Source organism: Nilaparvata lugens, chromosome 1, assembly GCF_014356525.2.
Source record: "Nilaparvata lugens isolate BPH chromosome 1, ASM1435652v1, whole genome shotgun sequence".
NCBI lineage: Eukaryota > Metazoa > Arthropoda > Insecta > Hemiptera > Delphacidae > Nilaparvata > Nilaparvata lugens.
Window position 1 is genome coordinate 91,499,503 of NC_052504.1, and position 20,856 is coordinate 91,520,358.

A 20,856-nucleotide genomic window follows, 5' to 3' on the forward strand; every position below is an offset into this window, starting at 1 on the left:
AATTAAATAAAAAACACTTGGTATTCAAACACAACTCTTACCATAATTTACGATTCCTTAATTCAACAGAATAATTGAAATAGTTGGAATTCTTTATTCATCCATACAATAAGTACATCATCGAAATGATAGGTAGAGGAAAATTGTAACCTTGTGCTATTCCTCTCCCAAATTTAGATAAGATTACACATAGTCAGAAATAGGTTAAGTCTTGTAGTTGTTTACTTCACAACATTTTCAGTCCTTAAATATTTTTGACCGAGCGAAGTGAGGTCTAAGATTCAAGTCGACGGTTTGGCATTTCTCTTAATGTTTAAATGTTTATATGTTGCGCATTTACGGCGAAACGCGGTAATAGATTTTCATGAAATTTGACAGGTATGTTCCTTTTTAAATTTCGCGTCGACGTATATACAAGGTTGTTGGAAATTTTGCATTTCAAGGATAATATAAAAGGAAAAAGGAGCCTCCTTCATACGCCAGTATTACCGTAAAAATCAGATTATAGAATTATTCATCATAAATCAGCTGTCTAGTGGACTATAATACTACCCGTTTAAAAACATCGAACATATTGAAAATGTATCTTTCTATTGACGTTAGAAGACAGTATTGTCTACTAACTTTGTCTTTCCATTAGCTGAGGCCATGACTCCAGTTTGGAGTTATTGATAGAAAACATTTTCTTTTTTAATTTGATGATTGAAATTGCAACAAATATTATTGAAAAGAAATTGATTTCTAAAATCATGAAAATCGAGAAATGAAGTTTGTAGGAAATCAGCATTATTTTAGTTTATTTTGTTAATTTCAACACACTGATTTTCCGCCAACACGACAACTACACATAATGTTCTCTGATGGGTTGATTGGATTGGGCTATCGACGGCAGCCAGACCTGATAACAGCGCTCACACTCACATTCCGGGACGACACGTCACAGTGCGATAGGACAGAAAGCTCTATGCTTATTTTTCTAGACATTTTAAATTGATAAATTATTTATTTATTCTTGAGAAAACATAACAACAGGTGAATGTATCTTACTGAGCGCGAGGTCTACTGTTCACAGAACTACTAGTTATAAAGTAGATTTTAAAAACCAAACATGGAAGAAATATTTCACTTTTTATAACCAAAATAGGAAATATTCACATATAAAAGAAATAATTTTGAGGAATTGATGTGAACCAACTTCTTAATTTAGAGGTAATCTTCACAAGGAGTATTTGAGTGGATGAATTCAGATCTTTATAACAAAACATGGAAGAAATATTTCATATTTCTATAACCAAAATAGGAAATATTCACATATAAAAGAAATCATTTTGAGGAATATTGTTGTGAACCGACTTCTTAATTCAGAAATAATCTCCACAAGGAGTATTTTAGAAGAGGGGGAAGTAAGTTTGGTGAACTGAAGAAGAACCCTGGCAAATGATGAAGCAGCATGCATCGCCCACAGTAGCCTACCACCACATCACCAAATGTAACTAAAATAAGAATTCACTACACCAATATAAACAAGACAAACGCCCCAAAATAGAGACGGCAGGCTGCCAGCGATCACTGTGCACCACTTTGTCTCTTTTCAGTCGAAAACAGCAGCTAATTTATAAACCAAACCAGCGCAGCAACCGATATCCTTCGAATAATCTGACTGATTCCATAGATTTTCAACTCGAAATATTGCAAGAATATGATGTTGAGAGCTTTGAGTGTCAAACGATAGGAGAAAATGTAAGTGGAATTTAATGCAACTAAATAGAGTAATTGAATTAAAATGTTATGACTTTGAGGCAAACATATTGTTGAAATATCAAATATTAATGGCATCATGTCGTGAATAAGAAGGCGCTGGCTGACGATTCGATTCATATGGCTATGTACAAGTTATTATGATGAGAGCAAAGACCTTAAAGAGATATAGATCCACAATGCCTATGCCTTCCCAATGATAGCTCTTACTTGAAATTGAAGGCCGCCGTTGGGGTATTTTAGCACGAGATTGATTGAAATTCTTTATTGATTGATATAATAATTATACATCATATAATATATATATTTGTAATACTATAGATCACAAAGGCATTGGTGGCATTGGTATGTAATAATCTTATGGGTTACCCCCTCAATGGCGGATTTCAATTCCAAGTACGACACTAGCGCTGCATGTGAGTCTATGCATCTTTAAGGTCTTTGGATGAGAGTAAACTATTAAAGTCTTATAATTTTCTATTAATGAATACATGAGTTAATTTATTATTAAAAACCTAAGGATACAACAGAATATATATTTTTTTTTAATTAAAAAAATAACCTATTTTTGGACATGTAGCATTATCAAAATTGGGGAATGGAATAGTTTTGGGCCAAGCCTGTTGTTCCTACCCAATCATATTTATATGATTTGTAATATTGCATCCACGAATAATAAATAAATAATAAACAATTTAAAAAAGGGTACTTACATTTTTTCCTGTATTTCTATTCAAGAGTAGTCCTAACGAAAAACGATGATGTTGAAATTATCTTTTACAAAAAAATTTCAATTTCATTATCAATTTCAAAGAAAAAGTGGTTTATGGGATATTATCTACATTCGATTGGATTGTAATCAAATAATGTACCACTATAGTGAGGTCCACGTTATAATCATAGAGAGATTGGAGAATAATAGAAGAACAACGTTGCCGATCTTCCGTCTTGTCAATGCCTTCTATAGACGGTAGCTGGAACAGGTTTATTGATGTAATATTAACGGTTTGTTCATTCTCGTTTAAAATAATCAATTATATTTTATTAAGCAAGAAATTATATTTTTCAATAATTTCATAATTAATTTTCATAGATAAGACGACTAATTTTGTTTTGTTAATTAATTAATAATTTTATATTGTTAAGACACCAAGGAAGGCGAAGAGATTGTACATATAACTATTTTCCTATCCATGTGAATGTGTATTAATACTCCTATATACATTTGATGACCTGAGAGCGAAATATTCTTCTTTCTTCTTCTTCTTCTTCTTCTTCTTCTTCTTCTCTTCTTCTTCTTCTTCTCTTCTTTCTTCTTCTTCTTCTTCTTCTTCTCTTCTTCTTCTTCTTCTTCTTCTTCTTCTTCTTCTTCTTCTTCTTTTCTTCTTCTTCTTCTTCTTCTTCTTCTTCTTCTTCTTCTTCTTCTTCTTCTTCTTCTTCTTCTTCTTCTTCTTCATCATCAACATCATCATCTTCTTCTCATTTAGAGGAGGAGGATGAGCAGTAGGGCGAGGAGGAGGAGAGGAGTAGGAGAAGAAGGATGAGGTAAACTGAGGTGTAATAGAGAGGGTGGCGGTCATAAGCACAGACTGTGTGCACTGTGGATGTAAAATGGAATTGCAGGCTGATTTTTGTGTCACTCTATCACACTCTTTTGCGCTGCTCTCTTTCAATCACCGTTCCTAATTTCTGCCGTTATATTATTATTTTCTGGCGCACGTGTTCTCTCTCTATCTCTCTCTCTTTTCTAATGTCCATCCTGTTGTGATATTTTCTTATTTATTAATCCCCTGTTATCGGGTTCTACAATTTTGATTCTTCTTTTACCTGAACATTTGCAAGGTCTCCTTGTTGCAGCAGTCTCACTCAAGTCAATGCTAAAATGACTTTCGGGAGGTCGATGTTGTACTAATTCTTCTTCTTCTTCTTCTTCTTCTTCTTCTTCTTCTTCTTCTCTTCTCGCTCTGTCCAAGTTAGTGGTTTTGACAATTTCAAGCCATTTTCTGAAACAATTAACAATACTTATCTCGGTTATAATACAATTTCTTGAATATGAATATATTTTATTTTATAATAAATAGATAAATAAATAAATAAATGTATAAATAATGTTTATTTCCCAAAATGAATAAATGTTTATTTCCCCCCAAAAAAAATAAAACTACAACATCAATTACACAAAATATCAGATAAATTGCAATATTACATACAATAGTTAGTTACAAAAATTCTTATAATGTGTCCTCTACTTCTTTAGTTTTTTCAAGTAGATATTAGCACATAACAGGAAACATTTTCAAGCTTTATAATACCAATTTTAACAAGAAACACGATACAGATAGGTGGAGAACACTTTGAAACTTACATTATTTTTGGAAATTTTCGATGGCTGTGCCAACCTTTGGCGACCGTGAGTGGTGTTGATTTGTTGTTCACTTTAAATTCCAACGGTCAAGACCACAGAGTACGTAGTAGAGACGAATGAAGTAGTACAGACCACAGATTATAATAATTATAAATGAATGTACAATTTCTTGATATTGTGGAACAACTCAATAATTAAATAACACACTTTCAATAATGTTACATCCATGTTTATCTTATTTGCTGTCAGGACTCAGTTTCGTGTTTGAACCAATACCTCTGCAGCCTCTCACAGCTGAAGATGATGTGTTTTTGTTTCAACACGAATCTGCAGTCCTTCAACAAATTCAATAAATTAATGTGGATGTGACGAAATTAAAACAGTATACTGTATTTCAATCATACAATTCCTGTGTGAAACTACAACAATAATAATAATAATAATATTTTTCCCTTTTTCCTTCGTCCTGGTACCCCCAGAAGGGAGTTTATTATAGAAAATATAACAAACAAAAATGAAAACATACACTCATAAAAGAAATCTTACAAACAAACAACAATGAAGAATAATAAAAAAGCAAGAATGACAAAAGATAAGAAAATATCCTCTTCAGTGGAAAATTTCAAAAATTATAAACCAGACGAAATATAAATTCTCCAAAACCTCTAAAGAAGGTTTGACTGGAGGAGTCAAGTTTTACATTATATTAAAAAAACCATAAAAATAGTACATTGATATAATCAATCAGTGATCTCAAATTAATAATAATATTCTTTCAAAAAATTGTAGCGTGCTATAAATGTATTGTCTAAATTTAATATTTTCTAAATTTGGCTTAGTGGTTTTGTGTTTTGTTTCGGTTTTGTATATGTTTGGACTTTTTAACATCAAAATGAACTTTATTTCAAAGTGAAAAGTGTAAATTTAAAGTGATGTGCTTACTATAACCTTAGTGTCCGGTTTCCTATTAGGGAACTTTGGACTATATACGGCGAGGTGGAACTACCCTTGGGTCTCCCCACCATTCAAAGCCATACGCTAATAATAATAATATTATTTCAATCAGGAATTTAGAATATTAGGAATAAGGATATAATTCTCAGCCCACGGCAACTTTTTGTTTCTGTTGGTGACCTTTCACCTGTGGCTGGCTGTTCCAATCACAACTGGATGTGTTCCAATAGAGATGGATTTGCTCGCACAAAGTGGTTTGCCGAACATTGGAATGAACCGAGGATCAACAACAAATCGACGACAAAGCGAACTTTCAACATTGAAAATAGACTTTGGCCAACTTTGTCTTCTCTTCCCAGATCTACACTGTTCTAATAATGTTGGCAAAGTAAAGGTCAAAGTTGGCTTTACTTAAGGTGCTCTCACAAGAAGGGAGAATGGGGAAAAGGAAGGAGAAAGACAAGGAAATGAAGAAGGAAAGAAGGAGGGGAAGGAGCAGAAGAGGAGGTGAAATTGGGATAGAGGAATTGATTCAACTGTTCCATACCTTGTCAGTGTCTCAATAAGTGTATTTCTCAAAAGTCAGTGAATGAAGTTTCATAATAATGTAATATTCCAGTTGTTATCACATTTATAATGCAACATTATTCCACTATATAATTTATTATCTTGTATTATTTTCATAAGTGGATATATTTTCTTTTAGAAATGTAAATTTTGTCATAATCTTAATAACTGAAAGTACAGTTCTATGGATGTAGACAATCATTGTCTCGCTTAGAGATATTGTCTACAAAATTATGTGAAGATAACTTCAAGGTTCTGTTTAGTTTTTGTTTTCTAAGGTGAGAGGAAAGGCTAGGGAGGTCAGGTAAGGGCTTTTGAATGGTAATATGTTGATATAATTCGAAATTTTTGATAATTTTATCAGATAGATGAAATACGGTACTTAGACATTTAAAATACCATACAATATGAATGACACCATAGATTGTATTGTTGAACTTTTTATAAACCTTATAGACCTACTTTTGATATTTTTTATTTTTATTTATTTATTTACAATGCAAATAACACTAATGTAATAACATTGAAAGATAAAATAATAAGGTAGTCCTTGTGCTATTTTTCTTCCAAATTTATAAGTGACAAAGTCCAAGATAAGGTTAGAATTTCACGTGTACAATTTTTATGAATATTGGTCCAAAATAAACATTAAAACTATAGATTTTGAATTTAGATGGCTTAAATTGATAAATTAATTAGAAATATTTCACTCAATTACCATTTGTAACGAATAATATTGAGTTATTTAAGAAATTTGGAACTATTCAAGAAACACAAATTTGTAAACACTAAAGCTCAGCTGATTATGTTATTCTAATGTGTTTTCTTGCTCCAATATTAAGCACACTCGATATTTCATTGTTGAATTTTAAACGTATTGGTTCGTTATTTTAGTGAACCAATACTAATATTTTTAAATACTAAGAAATTGTCAAATACCACAGATTTATTGATACTTAGAAAGACCGGTTTCGGTTGTTACACTATTGTCAATCTCTGAAAAACTCGTTTAAATTTTCATTTCTTTTGTGTAGTTGAGGAGTTGATATTGTGGAAATTATCCATATTGAATAAAAAAACTAAGAAATTGTCAAAAACCACAGATTTATTGATACTACTTAGAAAGAACGGTTTCGGTTGTTACACCATTAAAACTCGAGTTTAATCAGAGATTGACAATGGTGTAACAACCGAAACCGTTCTTTCTAAGTATCAATAAATCTGTGGTTTTTGACACTTTCCTAGTATTTTTATTTAATATGGATAATTACCACAATATTAACTCCTCAACTACACAAAAAAAGTTAAAATACCAATGTACTTATTCGTTATTTTAATGTTTTTTCTTGCTTCAGTAGGCTTGCTGGACTTAGTTTCTAAGCTACTTCTGAGAGTACATCTTCGCTCCATGTACACCCGCATAACAATTACAAGCCTCTTATTTTTTTATAATCACCGTCATAATACCAATGATAATAATTCAACTAGTGAAAATAGAAGTAGCATCAGCAGGATCTTCATTGGTCATACTTTTTCTTTACCATCAACTACGTCGGTCCCTTTCTAATACTCTCTCTAAACTCTGGTAAATGTGAAGTGGGGACTACTCTCACTTCCCCCACCCTCTTCCCCGCTTAATAGCAATTAGTCTACATTGGAAACTTGGGTTTATTGGCTCAATTAGAACAAATACTCTCGGTTTACTCTCTAGAATCCCTTTTGTATGAACGGACTATATCTTGAAACGAGATGTACGTGGTCAGAAGCATCTATTTCGTATGTTCATGGAGAAATTTTCATCTATTGCTTTGTCTATAAGTAGTGTTTATCTCTATATTAATTTATCAATAAAATTACAAATCATTGAGCAATAATCTAGGAGAGAGCAGAGAGAACATATTATAACTATTATTATATTATTGTTAATAAGAGAGAACATATTATAACTATTATTATATTATTGTTTTGCAACTCTCCCAGCGGGCAAAGATTTTCTTTTTGCTGGTGATGCCTAGATTTATATTTTATTTTAATTTTATTCAAGTATATGTATGAGTAATTATGTTTATTCATTTATATTTTTAATGATATGTCATATTATAAAGATTTTGTAATATGTTTTGAATATTCCAATTGGCAATAAATGAAATTGAGTTGAATTGAATTGAATATAAAATTCACCCAAAACTTTTCTTACTGAGTATTGTCGATAGCTTTTATTGCCGTAGATTGTGTGAAAAACTGTCCAAAATCTTCGGCGATTTGATCAAAAGTAGATTGTTTTCTCCAATATTTGCGAAAACTTCAAACTATTTGCATACCCAACAATTGCGTCCCAACTATCCGAGAACAAGGAAAAATCTTTCATCTTTCGTGTTTTGAAATTTGCGTATGCATAAGAGTAAATTACGCAACGTCCCAGTAATCGCTCACTTGGTATTCTGGAATATCGAAATCGGTAACGCTTTAGGTGCAACTTAGCAATTGATTTAGATGCGCCCAGACACTTGTTTGCACTTTGAAACTAAGCATCTAAGCATCGCTAAACACAGAAAGTGTCGGCCAATTCAAGCGTGGGCCCTTGACACACTTGCACTTCATATATGCCACACATGTGTGCGCGTGTGTGTGTGTGTGTGCATGCATGTGGGTGGGTGGGTTGTGTTGTGTGTGCAGTTTGATTGGTACTAATAGTTGGGTCTTGGGTTTCGTCCTTACATGATCACTTTCACTCTATATTTTGAGTTAATTTGAGTCATGACTCTGCTATACAACTCAAGGGAAACATTACTGGAACACTTTTGGCCAGTGTTAGAATAGGATACACGTTGGAAAAGAATGATTACAATTCACTAAAATTGGACAAATGAAGTTGTGTTTCTTTTCTGGCTCAAAATTTTGCAAAATTACTCAAAAATTTCAATTATAGAGATTTGAATGAAATATTTTTGTTTTTTATCAGTTTTTTAAATATCAAAATTCAAAATTTTTAGTTTAGTCATTACTTTGGAGTGGAAATCGGACTTTTTGAAGTGAAAGTGTAATCTTATCCTTATTCTTTTTGAAACATTTATTGTAAAAATTTGGGAGAAGACAGTTTTGGCTATGCCTGTTGTCTTCTCCCAATCATATTATATTTATTATAATTATGATTTGTAATTGTCAATGAAATGAATAAATAAATTTTATTTGTATCTTATTTTTTTAGAGTCCAGGATTTATGGTTCAATTCACAATGATTGAACTGTTTACAATTTACTAAAATTAAAACAAATCAAAAATTTTATTTGTAATCAGAGAAAACTACTAAATGAATGATCGATTCATACAAATCAATCATTCTACAAATGAATGATTACAATTCACTAAAATAGAACAAATGAAGAATTCCAATTGTATCTTATTATTTTAGAGTCCAGGATTTATGGTTCAATTCACAATGATTGAACTGTTTACAATATTCACGAAAATTAAAACAATTCAAAAATGTTATTTGTAATCAGAGAAAACCACTAAATGAATGATTGATTCATACAAATCCATCATTCTACAAATGAATGATTACAATTCACTAAAATAGAACAAATGAAGAATTCCAATTGTATCTTATTCTTTTAGAGTCCAGGATTTATGGTTCAATTCACAATGATTGAACTGTTTACAATATTCACGAAAATTAAAACAATTCAAAAATTTTATTTGTAATCAGAGAAAACCACTAAATGAATGATTGATTCATACAAATCCATCATTCTACAAATGAATGATTACAATTCACTAAAATTGAACAAATGAAGAATTCCAATTGTATCTTATTATTTTAGAGTCCAGGATTTATGGTTCAATTCACAATGATTGAACTGTTTAAAATTTTCGAAAATTAAAACAATTCAAAAATTGTATTTGTAATCAGAGAAAACTACTATAATAACTACTATAACTACTGCTGCATTCTGTGTTTGTAATCTATTATTTCAGAGTCTAATAGTCATGGTATACTGTAGGATACCATATTACTAGGATACCATATTACTGTAGGATACCATATATTCTAGACATAAGAGACTCAATATCAATAGAGACGCATCTTAGAGACTCCAAACGTAGAAAATTCAGATAGAGCTGTTTTCACATTTACCGATTAGCATTAGCCAGTTACACACTCATCGATTTTTTGCCGTCCTTTTGAATTCTATCAGATTAAACGGAACTTGTCAAACATCATCTGTTTGATCTGATAGAATTTATAAGGACTGCAATAAATGAAACGTCCAAAAATCGATGTGTGTGTGTAACTAGCCATTGTCTGCCGAAATTTATCTTCTCGACACCCAGAATTTCTTTCCTTTCCACGAATTCCATGTAATTTGTCCTCCGATTTGCTGAGAATCAGCTGTTGTTGCCATTCGAACGACTATAAATTGTCGATAAATAATGTCGGCTGACAATCGGTAAGGGCCGAATACACACGAGGCGTTTATTCAAACGAATCGACACGGCACAACAGGACAGGAAGCTCTCCGATGGTTGATTGGGTTAGCGCATCAAGAATCTATCAGCCAATCAGAGAGCTTCGAGTCCTGTCGAGCCGTGACGACTAGTCTGAAAAAACGCCTCCTTTGTTTCGGCCCTAATTGTTAGAACGGTATACCTTGTATAAGGTTTTACTCATCGTGACGTGAAGTAGCATGACTTCATTATTTTAATATTTTATAACGTTACTTCCTCATCTTAAGTCATTCACATGTCTTGTTTATCTTAATTATTTTACTATTTTATCTCGTTACTTCCTCATCTTAAGTCATTCACATGTCTGTTTATCTTAATTATTTTACTATTTTATCTCGTTACTTCCTCATCTTAAGTCATTCACATGTCATGTTGATCCTAGTGTCGCAAATTTATTCGAGATGTTTAAGTTCCGTGGATCTCCACGTGAATATCCACGGAATTTAAACATCTCGAATAAATTTGCGACTCTAGGATCAACAAGACATGTGAAAGACTCAAGATGAGGAAGAAAATTCTCTATTCAATCTGAAACGTTCAATTTTGTCCAATAATTCAATTTCTCTTGTACAATTTAATTCATGAAGCCAACAAAAATTAAACGAGACTTAGCGTGGATAACGTACCACAAGCAAACACATTTGAATATAATGACGTCGGATCTCCACTAAAGCAGTCTATCTCACCTCTCCTTGCTGGAATGCTGATATTATATTGTCAGCAGGTCATTACATCATTGTGTCACTTGTTCATTTCAATGTGTTGACGGTATTCGTATTATTTGCGTTGTTGAAACTGGCATTACGACACGCGAGTTGTGAGAGACTGGACCCAATACCGAGTCTACTATTACTATACATATTTAGATTACTAAATGTATATATAGAGAGAGGAGGCCTATTTCGATGGAACCTTGACATAGTTGAGTCCACATTTTGTGACGTCACATCGGGAAGCATCATCGCTGATAATGACGATGATGATTTGAGTGCAAAAATGGAAAGAGACACCGCCTATTTAGCCTACGTATTGTGAATCAGATTCAATTATGTTTGAATTATTTTCAAACAAAGGATGGATAACTTTTGTTGCGGTGCATAGTGTACACTTGTTATCAAATATACTGTCCTTACTGTCTGTACTTGATCAGTTTCGAGTGGTTCGGTACCCACCCAAAAACTCAATAGTTCAATTATGTCTCATCATCTTTATCTTTCATCTTGATATCATACTGTTTGAGCTTTGGGATGTAATTAATCGAGAACCGAAAATATTCATTCAATACAATAGAATCAGAGATTACAGTTTCGTGTAGTTTAGTTTTTTAATTTTAATTCTAGTTTTTAATTTTAGTTTTAGTTTTAACTGTAGTTACAGTTTTAATCGTGTCTGAGTATCAGAGTATCAATGGTATCGGAGATTACAATCACTATAATAGTATCATAATTAATAAAAACAATATAAAAATCTTGAAGCACCCTTTATTTTTTAAAAAAACTTAGAAATAAAGTGTGCTTCAAGATTTTTTATTGTTTTTATTAATTTAAAAAGTAGCCCTTGTGAATAAAGTGTTTTTAGTATCATAATAATATATTACTTTAGTATTGTAACTGAGATTAGGTATTTATTCAAGGTGGATAGATGGGATTAAGTATCCTGCCCTCTGTGATAGTCTTGTGAGATGTTTAGTCAAAGTTAGTAGACTAACTAACTTTTTGTCTACTAACGTTGATGTTTAGTGAGACTTAATTATGCTATTTTGGAATACTCTATGAAAATTAACAGATGGAGTTTCAATTTTTCAATTTCAATATTTATTTCAATTTTCACAATATTACATTTCACCAAGTACATATATAATAACTCTTAGCTATTTAGCTATTTGAGAGGTATACAGTTAGAAAATTTACAGACAATAATTATTTTAAAACAATTTGACATTTCCAATGAACACAAAGTCAACAAAAGAAGTTCGAAAACAGTTCAGTACAGATTGTCGGTACACTTTTTTAGCATCCCACTTTGTCACAGTATTCTGATCACAGATATCCATACAGAAGTTCGTTTGAAGCTCAATATTTCACCCTGCTTTCTTTCGAATTTCCCAACATTTCTATGGATTTATAAAATAGAATTATAGTACCCTTTGAAATTGCAAAAAAATATTAGAAAACAAGAATACAAATTGTAACGTAGCTACTAGTTTCGGTAATCACACCATCGTCAGGTTATAAAAATAAATGTTGTTCTATTTTATAAATACAAGTAAGTAGCCCTGAATTCATACATTTAAAAAAATTCTATGGATATTTTCAGAAGTTGAGTTGAATTGAGCTTCAGTTTTATTTTAATCAGATGTCAAGTTCATTGAAGCTGAAATATCAATATCTATTTTACTCTGCTCTCTCACGAGTTTCCCAATTTTTCTATAGTCTTTTCTAACTATGTGTATTTTCCCTGTGTGCTTTAGAAGCAATTCTACTCCGTTTCCACAGAAATTCGCCACTTTTCCTATGGAAATCTCCAACTTTTCCGTTTTCCCCGTGTGTTCTAGAAGCGTCCCAGGTTGCGACAACAGGTGTAGGGTATCTCCGGGCGGGTATATTTGTCTAGTGTGTTCTAGAACAATTATTTTGTGCAATTTTGAACAATGTGTATTCTCCTGTGTTTCACAAGCTATTTTACTCAGATTTTTTTAAAAATTCGACTGAGTCATTGTCAATATTGTAGAACCGTTTCATAATTGAATAAAAACACAAATATGTTGTCAAATTCTACACGACCAAGGTTTCTTGACCATACCGGTCACATTTTCAAGTTGACTAAAGCTGAGTCAAATGTGACCGGTGTGGTCACGAAACCTTGGTCGTGTAGAATTTGACAACATATTTGTGTTTTTATTCAGATTTTTTACACTCCAATTTTTCTATGTGTTCCACAAGCTATTTTACTCAGATTTTTTACAAACTCGCCATTTTTTCTATAGAAATCTCTAACTTTTCCGTTTTCCTTTGTGTTCCAGCAGCGTCCCGGTGGCGACAACCGGCGTAGTTCCTGGCGGGGGGTATGGGGGTGTTATGAGTGGCGCGGTGAGCGGGGGGGAGGGTCACCATCACCACCATCATCCGCACACGCACCCGCAACCACACACGCAGCCGCACACGCAGCTGCATACGCATACGCAACAGTTGTACCAGCCGCAAGCGGGGGGCGGCGCCACCTCACTCAGCACCGCAGCTGCGGCTGCTGCCATGGTCGCCGCAGCTGCTACCGCTACCGCAACCGCCACCGCAACCGCTAGCGTTGTTGCGCTGCAGGAGAGACAGGACCAGTTCTCACAGGTAAAACTACGCAAACAATACGAGAGAAAAGAATAGAAATAGTAGAATAAAATGATAATATAGAATAATAATACTATTTTACTTTTAACCTATTTTGTTAATTGTCAATTTTATTTATGTAATTATACATTCATGTATCCATTGTATGAAGGAAAAATAAACTATTGATTGATAGAAAATAGAAAGTAGAATAGGAACAGAATAGCAGAAACGTTTATTGAATCAAGTAATCCTTTATTGCACAAAGGCTTCTCGACACAAGTTACCATATATACAAAACAAGGAAATTCATATAAAATTTATCGGTGAACGTTTTTTTTTTCACGAAAATTTATGCAACAACTAATCGATTGAATGAAAAAAGACTAAGAAATTGTCAACAATATTATTGTTGACAATTGTTAAGCATACATTAGTCAATAATTTTCCCATTTACATATTTGTTTTATTAACACTTGTTTTCTTGGTTCTTATTTTGTACTGAAAGTAAATTTTTGTTATCATGGCGATTCTGTTGCTTAAGCCGCCATTTTGTCACACCGTTGAGTGGTAGGAGACTGTCTAGCTGGTCCAATGGCAGGCGTTCATACCTTTGACCAATAGCAGTACTCGCCTACTAGTATAAATTCTGCTGCTCTTGTATTTAGTTTTAGTTTCTAAGAGATTGACAATGGTGTAATAACCGAAAACCGGTCTTTCTAAGTATCAATAAATCTGTGGTTTTTTGACAATTTCTTAGTCTTTTTTCATTCAATATGAATAATTACCACAATATCAATATTAACTACACAAAAAGCAACAACTAATCATTATCATGATTTCAACTAAATAATTGTAGGCTCAGCTCTCAAAAAACATTAAACATGAATATTCAGAAATGAAAAGGGTTTGATTGTGTAAAGTTTTCATCAATCAATAATTTGATTCAGTTCAACACAAACACAACAAAATTCAAAATGAACAAACAATACAATTGAAATACAATTTTTTAATAAACATACAAAGAAAGGCTTGACCTAGGTGGGGTGTGCTGAATACGGTGAAAGAAGGAACATTTTTAGCCAACTATGGTTTCTCATGTGATAGGCTGGTAGAGGGAATGAAACTAAGGAATGAAGAGGTGAGAGGTGTGATCAAGGAAAGAATAGGAGAGAAAGAGACGAAAAAAAAGAGAGAAAAAGTCAACAAAAATTTGTAATCGCTCAATATATAATATCCATCTATCTTCTTCTTCTTTCAATCAGGGATTAGGCTATTGCCTGTTCCGACTCAAATTCAGCTTGTAATTAGAATAAAAAATAATAATAAATAAAATTTATAAATTAATAACATCAATATAATCTAATCTAATATAATATATCTACTATATATCTAATAATATATATCTATAATAAGCATCACTACAATCTACTGTTTTTATTTTATAATAAATATAATGATCATTGCCATCTTTTCCGTGGCCTGCCTATGTCTATTTGCGTACCGGTTTATACTTGAAAATTCTGTGAGGAAGCCTATCAGTTGATATTCGTTCCACATGCTCTTTCCATTGTTGACGATAAGATGCAACTCTCTCATTCAGGCAGAAGATATTCAGCTCTTTCCGTATATCCTCATTCCTGATGTGATCTCTTCTGTCACAGCCCTTAGTTCTGCGAAGAACTCTCATCTCAGCTGCCTGCACTTTACTCTCAAGTGGCTTTGATGGTACCCACGATTCACTACCATAGAGTAGTAGTGGAGCTGCCATTGTCTTATAAAATTTCATTATCGTGCTTGTGGTAGCTTTCTTTCCCAATCTCCTACTGATACTTCCACAAATCATTTGGAACCTTCCTAGCTTCCTACCTTCTTCTCTACATCCAATTCATCTTTATAACTAATTTCACAACCCAGATATGTGAACTGAGACACCTGCTCCAATACCTTGTTGTCTATCACAATCTCCGATCTTATTGGGTACTTTCCTTCAAAAGCCATGATTTTGGTTTTCTCCTTTGATATCTTGAAATTATATTATTTACATAATTCATGCAGGATATGAACTGATTTTTGGAGGTCATTTTCGTTTCCATTTTATTCTTTTCTAATTATGATACAAATAAAACTGATGATAAAATAATAAGGTAGTCCCTGTGCTATTTTTCTTCCAAATTTGTTTTCTTGAAATTTGTAAATTCATCTTCATAGTACGGTACTTCGATTTCATTTCCATTCTTCAATAATTCTTCATTACTCTACTTCAATAATCATTCATTATTCTATATTCATCTTAAAAGTACTCCAAATATTCAATTGATCCACTTATTTATGTATTCATTTGAACTAGTTTCATATCAAGTAGTTTCTAGGAAGCAGTCCAAATGCTGAAAGTTGCACAGTTGACTTAGTTCCGTTCAGTGTTGAGAAGAACATGGCCAGAGGAGCTTTTGCTGCTATCCTCTCTCTCTGATAATCATCACGAAAGTTGTGTGAGTGAAGGAGGATGAAGAAGAGTAGATGAGGTTGTGAGGAGGTGATGAAGTAAGGATGAGGAGGAGACAACATCTATAGGGTAGAAACCCAGCTGTGTGGGTAAAAACTGCCTTTATTCTTCTTCCTCTTCCTCCTCCTCTCTTCGCCTTGGGACAGATAGTAGAGAAAGAAAACTGTGGACAAGAAAGCCGAAGAAGAGACTGGTTACCATGGCAACCACTACCCTCTTCCCACAGTTTATTACCTCCACCGCCCCCCACTACTCAACCCGTTGTGCAACGGCGGAAAAAGGAAAAACGACACTACAATGCAGAAGAAAAGCTGCGGATAATTCTACCAGCTCCTCTTTTCTTATCAGATGAACACTCTCGGTTCTGTCTGATAGGAGGAAGGAAAAGTTGCTCTCTTAGTTACTTTCATATTTTCCGAAGGAAAACAATTCTTATTCTTCCCTTCTCCCCCTTGCGGTGGAGACGTGTAATGAAGGATTGTTTGCCCTCCGCTGTACTTTTCAAGGGCTTCGATTGTCTCTATGAAATGCACTCCAATGTGCATTGAGTTTGTTCCGGAAAAGTTCTCGTTTCTCAATCTCAGGCTGACAGTTTTTGTCGCTCACTAGTTTCTCTAGCTTTATTTTATGGTTTCTATCAATGTCTGTGATAGAATAGTGTTTTTCTTGTTGACTTCACTATACAGTTTAGATAAGAGTAAATCTGAGTAATGTTTATATATTTATTTTTAGTTTAAACTATTTTATTTAATTAAATTAGTTTAATAAAAAATTTCAATTTGTGATATTGAAGATTCATTAAGTAAACGTTTTCTGAGACAATCTAGTAAAATAGCACGTCTCCCTCATGGAATACACATGTATGCTTTATCAAGAAGCATAAAAATTGAAATTGAAAATTGAATTATGGAAAATTGAAAATTACCCTTATGGGAACAATATTATCTCTATACTGAACCTCGAATTGTCAACAAAATTTTCGATTCGTCAACACTACCTCATTGATCCCGTATTAATACAGAGTTGGGTTGCTTGTAGTGTAGTCGTGATCCTAGACACCTTTTGCAATATTTAGATTCTTGAAGAATGATGTTTCCAGGCCAACTAGTCTTTTTGAATTGAGACTTCGGATTTTGGATCATCCTATTCAACAAAATAAACTCCCTCCTCTTTTTCATCAAATTTGAGCATTGGAATCTTGTATTTAATCAAAAATTGAATTATTTCAATACGAAATATTTACATAACGCATTGAATTTGGAGCTTTAATAGAATATTTTCGGAACAAAATATTTCAAATGAATATTTATTTTACAGTTTTGAGTGCTAAGTAGAGGGAATTTTGCTATCAATTCGGATTTTAATCTCTTTAAATTCAAAATTGATTGTCTCAATTGATTGTGTTTTGTTTCAATGTGGAAATTAGTAGAGAATTGGAAAGTCGCACATAACCTTTATTTGGACATCTTATGAAATTGGGTTGAAAAGAAGTTTTGGACTGTAGTCTGTTTCTTTGTCCTTGAGTTGATTGTAAATGATGATTAATAAATAAATAAATAAATACATTAGAACAGGGAATACGCATTTCATTTCATGAAATGGTCAAGATGATAGGACATGTCTGATGGATTTTTCCAACGCATTTCTGTTAATAATCGTTACTTTTCATAATTTTTGTTGTGTTTCAATAATCAATAGCCCTAAAAAGACAAGATCCTTATCATTTTTTATAATTTAATTCATTTAAAGTATATTTATTGTAGATTAATAAGTACTGTTAGTTCATTGCTGATGAATAATAATTATGTCAAGTATGTTATACATTTTTCTGGAATATTTTGATTTTGTATTTTGCTGTTTTTCAATGTAGCTTACTATGATTATATAATGTGTATTCACTGAACAATAAATCTTGATTTGATTTGATATTATTATATTGTATTACAATATCATGTAAATTTTTTTGAAATTGGCAATAAAAATTATTTTAATATTATCTATAAAAAATTATTTTTCAATGTTTGCTTGGTTACAGATGCAGAGTCAACACAGCCAGCAGTACGGCGGGGTTGGGGGCGGCAGCTATGGAGGCAGTGGGGGCGGAAGAGCCCACTCCATGGGGGGTGGTCCCCCCAACGGTATGGGGCCCATGAATGGGATGAGCCCCATGAGTGGCATGAACTCGATGGCCGGAATGGGCTTGATGGGCCAGGCCAGTGGGCCAGGACCTGGCCCCGGGGGGCCAACTGGCCCCGTGCACTCCTCCATGATGGCGTCCAGTATGGGCAAGATGGGCATGCAGGTGAGTTTTTCAAATTTTCAAAAAAATAACATAATTTGTAGTTACAGATAAAACTATAAAAATCTAAATTTTTAAACTTTATGAAAGGGAAAAAACGACTAGCAGTCAAATAATTTACAATAAATGAATAAGTCACTCAATGGACAACGAGATCTTTCGGCAGTTCCGCCATCTTCTTGGTTGTACTCATAGACAAGTAAAAGGATAGGATGGCAATTTTTAGTGAGCTGTTGGTGTCTATTGGATTAGTGTTTGTTGGTGTCTATTGGATTAGTGTCTGTTGGTGCTGTTGGTGTCTATTGGATTAGTGTCTGTTGGTGCTGTTGGTGTCTATTGGTATCTATTGGGTTTGTTGTGGTTAAGAAGGTAATCAAAGATGATGTGGGATTTGAATCCTATCCTTCTACTTGTCTATGAGTACAACCAAGAAGATGGCGGAACTGCCGAAATATCTCGTTGTCACAGTGAGTGATTAATTCATTTATTGTGAAATATCTGACTGCTAGTCGTTTTTTCCTAAAAGCAAAAAGTGATTTAATAATAAGCAGTTCGTGATGGAAAACAACATTGAAGGGTTTATGAAAGGCTTACACTTCTCTCACGTTTAATATTTACAATAGTATAAGGTACTTTCAGCTCATTAGTTGAGTCTGGACGCGTTTTAGGGCGCTGGGCCCCATCTTCATCAACCTCAATACTGAATAAAAATTCTAAGAAATTGTCAAAAACCACAGATTTATTGATACTTAGAAAGACCAGTTTCGGTTGTTACACCATTGTCAATCTCTGATAGAAGTTTATCAGTGATTGACAATGGTGTAACAACCGAAACCGGTCTTTCTAAGTATAAATAAATCTGTGGTTCTTGACAATTTCTTAGAATTTTTATTCAATATGAATAATTACCACAATATCATCTTCTCAACTACACAAAAAACCTCAATACTCCTGTATCAAGTATTTATTACACTCATTTTAAGGAGTAAAGGTGAATCTCCTTGCCCGCTGAAGCATAGTTTAAATGTACAAAATATTACAGTAGAAATCGATAAAATAACTGAACTGAGTTTGAACTTGGAATGTTTATAGAATGATATTTCAGATCTTCCTTCGAACCAGAAATGGAAAATATTATATGAAATGGAAAATTCATGGCCAGAGCTTGAATGCTTGTTGTACATGAACATAATATATAGCTCCCATTTTCCGATTGCACCCATAATAAAAATGAAAATTAAAACAAGTTTTTTCCTGTTAGGTTAATATCATTATCGCCAATAATGATAAAAATTTGCCAATAACATATAAATTTGCTGATAATAATGTGATGACGTTTCCCTTCTCTAAATAACACTCTGAATCATCCTTTATAAATCTTGAAAAGCATATTATTTCTCAAGAATCTCTGATTTGTTCTAATAAAATGTGGAATCACAATTTCAAAACACTAGCCAATAACCAACACTAGTTTTGGAATGTAAATACCAGATATATCATGGAAGGCAAATCATTCCCCGAGAAAATTGATTCTGGAACTTTAATTTGTACCAATAAAATGTGGCATCAGAGTTCCGGCAATTGCAATCATTGTTTAAATCTGAAATCATGAAAACTGCTTGAGTAAAGTAAAGAATTGCTGATCAATCTACAATCTACGACAGGTATGTTTTGAAGAATGTTTCATTGCTGTGAAGAGAATTCTCCTACATGTATCTTCAATTTACAGTGGAGCTCAGTTACCTGAATGATAGACAATTACGCTCGATAATGACGTAGATCGTTTGAAAAGTTGTTTTGTAAATTGAATCAGCTTAGAATGTAAAGCAGTCTGCAAATTGAAAGAAGCCTGGTCGGCTTCATCTGTGTCAATATCTGTGGAAATAATAATAACAGGCCTAGCACCTGTTAAATTCATGAACTACTTTGACTAGTCTCTTTGAACGGATCTGATACAAGATGAAAAATAATCAATTTTAAAGTGTGTTGAATGAGATTGATACATTCGTTTTTGGCATTACCTTCAGAAAATTATTAGTCCAATCCCAGTTGTAATAATACAAACCTTTCTAAATATCTCAAATAATGAATATGATTATATGATACTATATAGCTAAGCAGAAACAGTATCTATTACAAGCTTCTAAATTCAACAGTAATATGATATTAGATTTCTCCGGTCTTCTAAATCAAGGCTTGATTAATTTCAGTCATTCGATTGCAGTTAATTTCATGTAAATCAGCTTATAGATTATTAATTTCAATTATTCTGAAATTGGAAACGAAATTAAAAACGTAATGTACCCCCGGTCTTTAAAAGAAAACAAGGCTAGATGCGTTTTTGTCTGTAATCAAAGTTTGTTAGTCAAAGATTTCGGTATCAACCTTGGGAGAATTCGAACGACCGATAATTGAAAAGAGCCAAATAGATTTTAATTTTCTGTCTCTTAGCGTGTGGCGTGTAACTTTTTATCTGAGTTTTTTCCCTATTTCTCTATTTCCAAAACTGATTGAATCTGCTGATTACAGCGCATTTCGCAATGTAGGCTACATTGATCTGTGGAACTATGGAACAGTA

The 20,856-nt window shown here is 33.0% G+C and overlaps 1 protein-coding gene across 4 annotated transcripts in view; it reads left to right on the forward strand.

Moving 5' to 3' along the window:
* LOC111056684 (zinc finger MIZ domain-containing protein 1) overlaps positions 1-20,856 on the forward strand; it is a 193,281-nt gene that overhangs the window by 147,780 nt on the left and 24,645 nt on the right. For 3 of the 4 annotated variants that reach the window (XM_039419611.1, XM_039419610.1, XM_039419608.1), the window contains 2 exons: positions 13,176-13,494; positions 18,015-18,281. In XM_039419611.1, the coding sequence (XP_039275545.1) occupies positions 13,231-13,494; positions 18,015-18,281 (531 nt within the window). In that variant the 5' untranslated portion in view covers positions 13,176-13,230. The remainder of the gene's footprint in view (positions 1-13,175; positions 13,495-18,014; positions 18,282-20,856) is intronic. The other variant, XM_039419609.1, reaches the window with a different exon arrangement.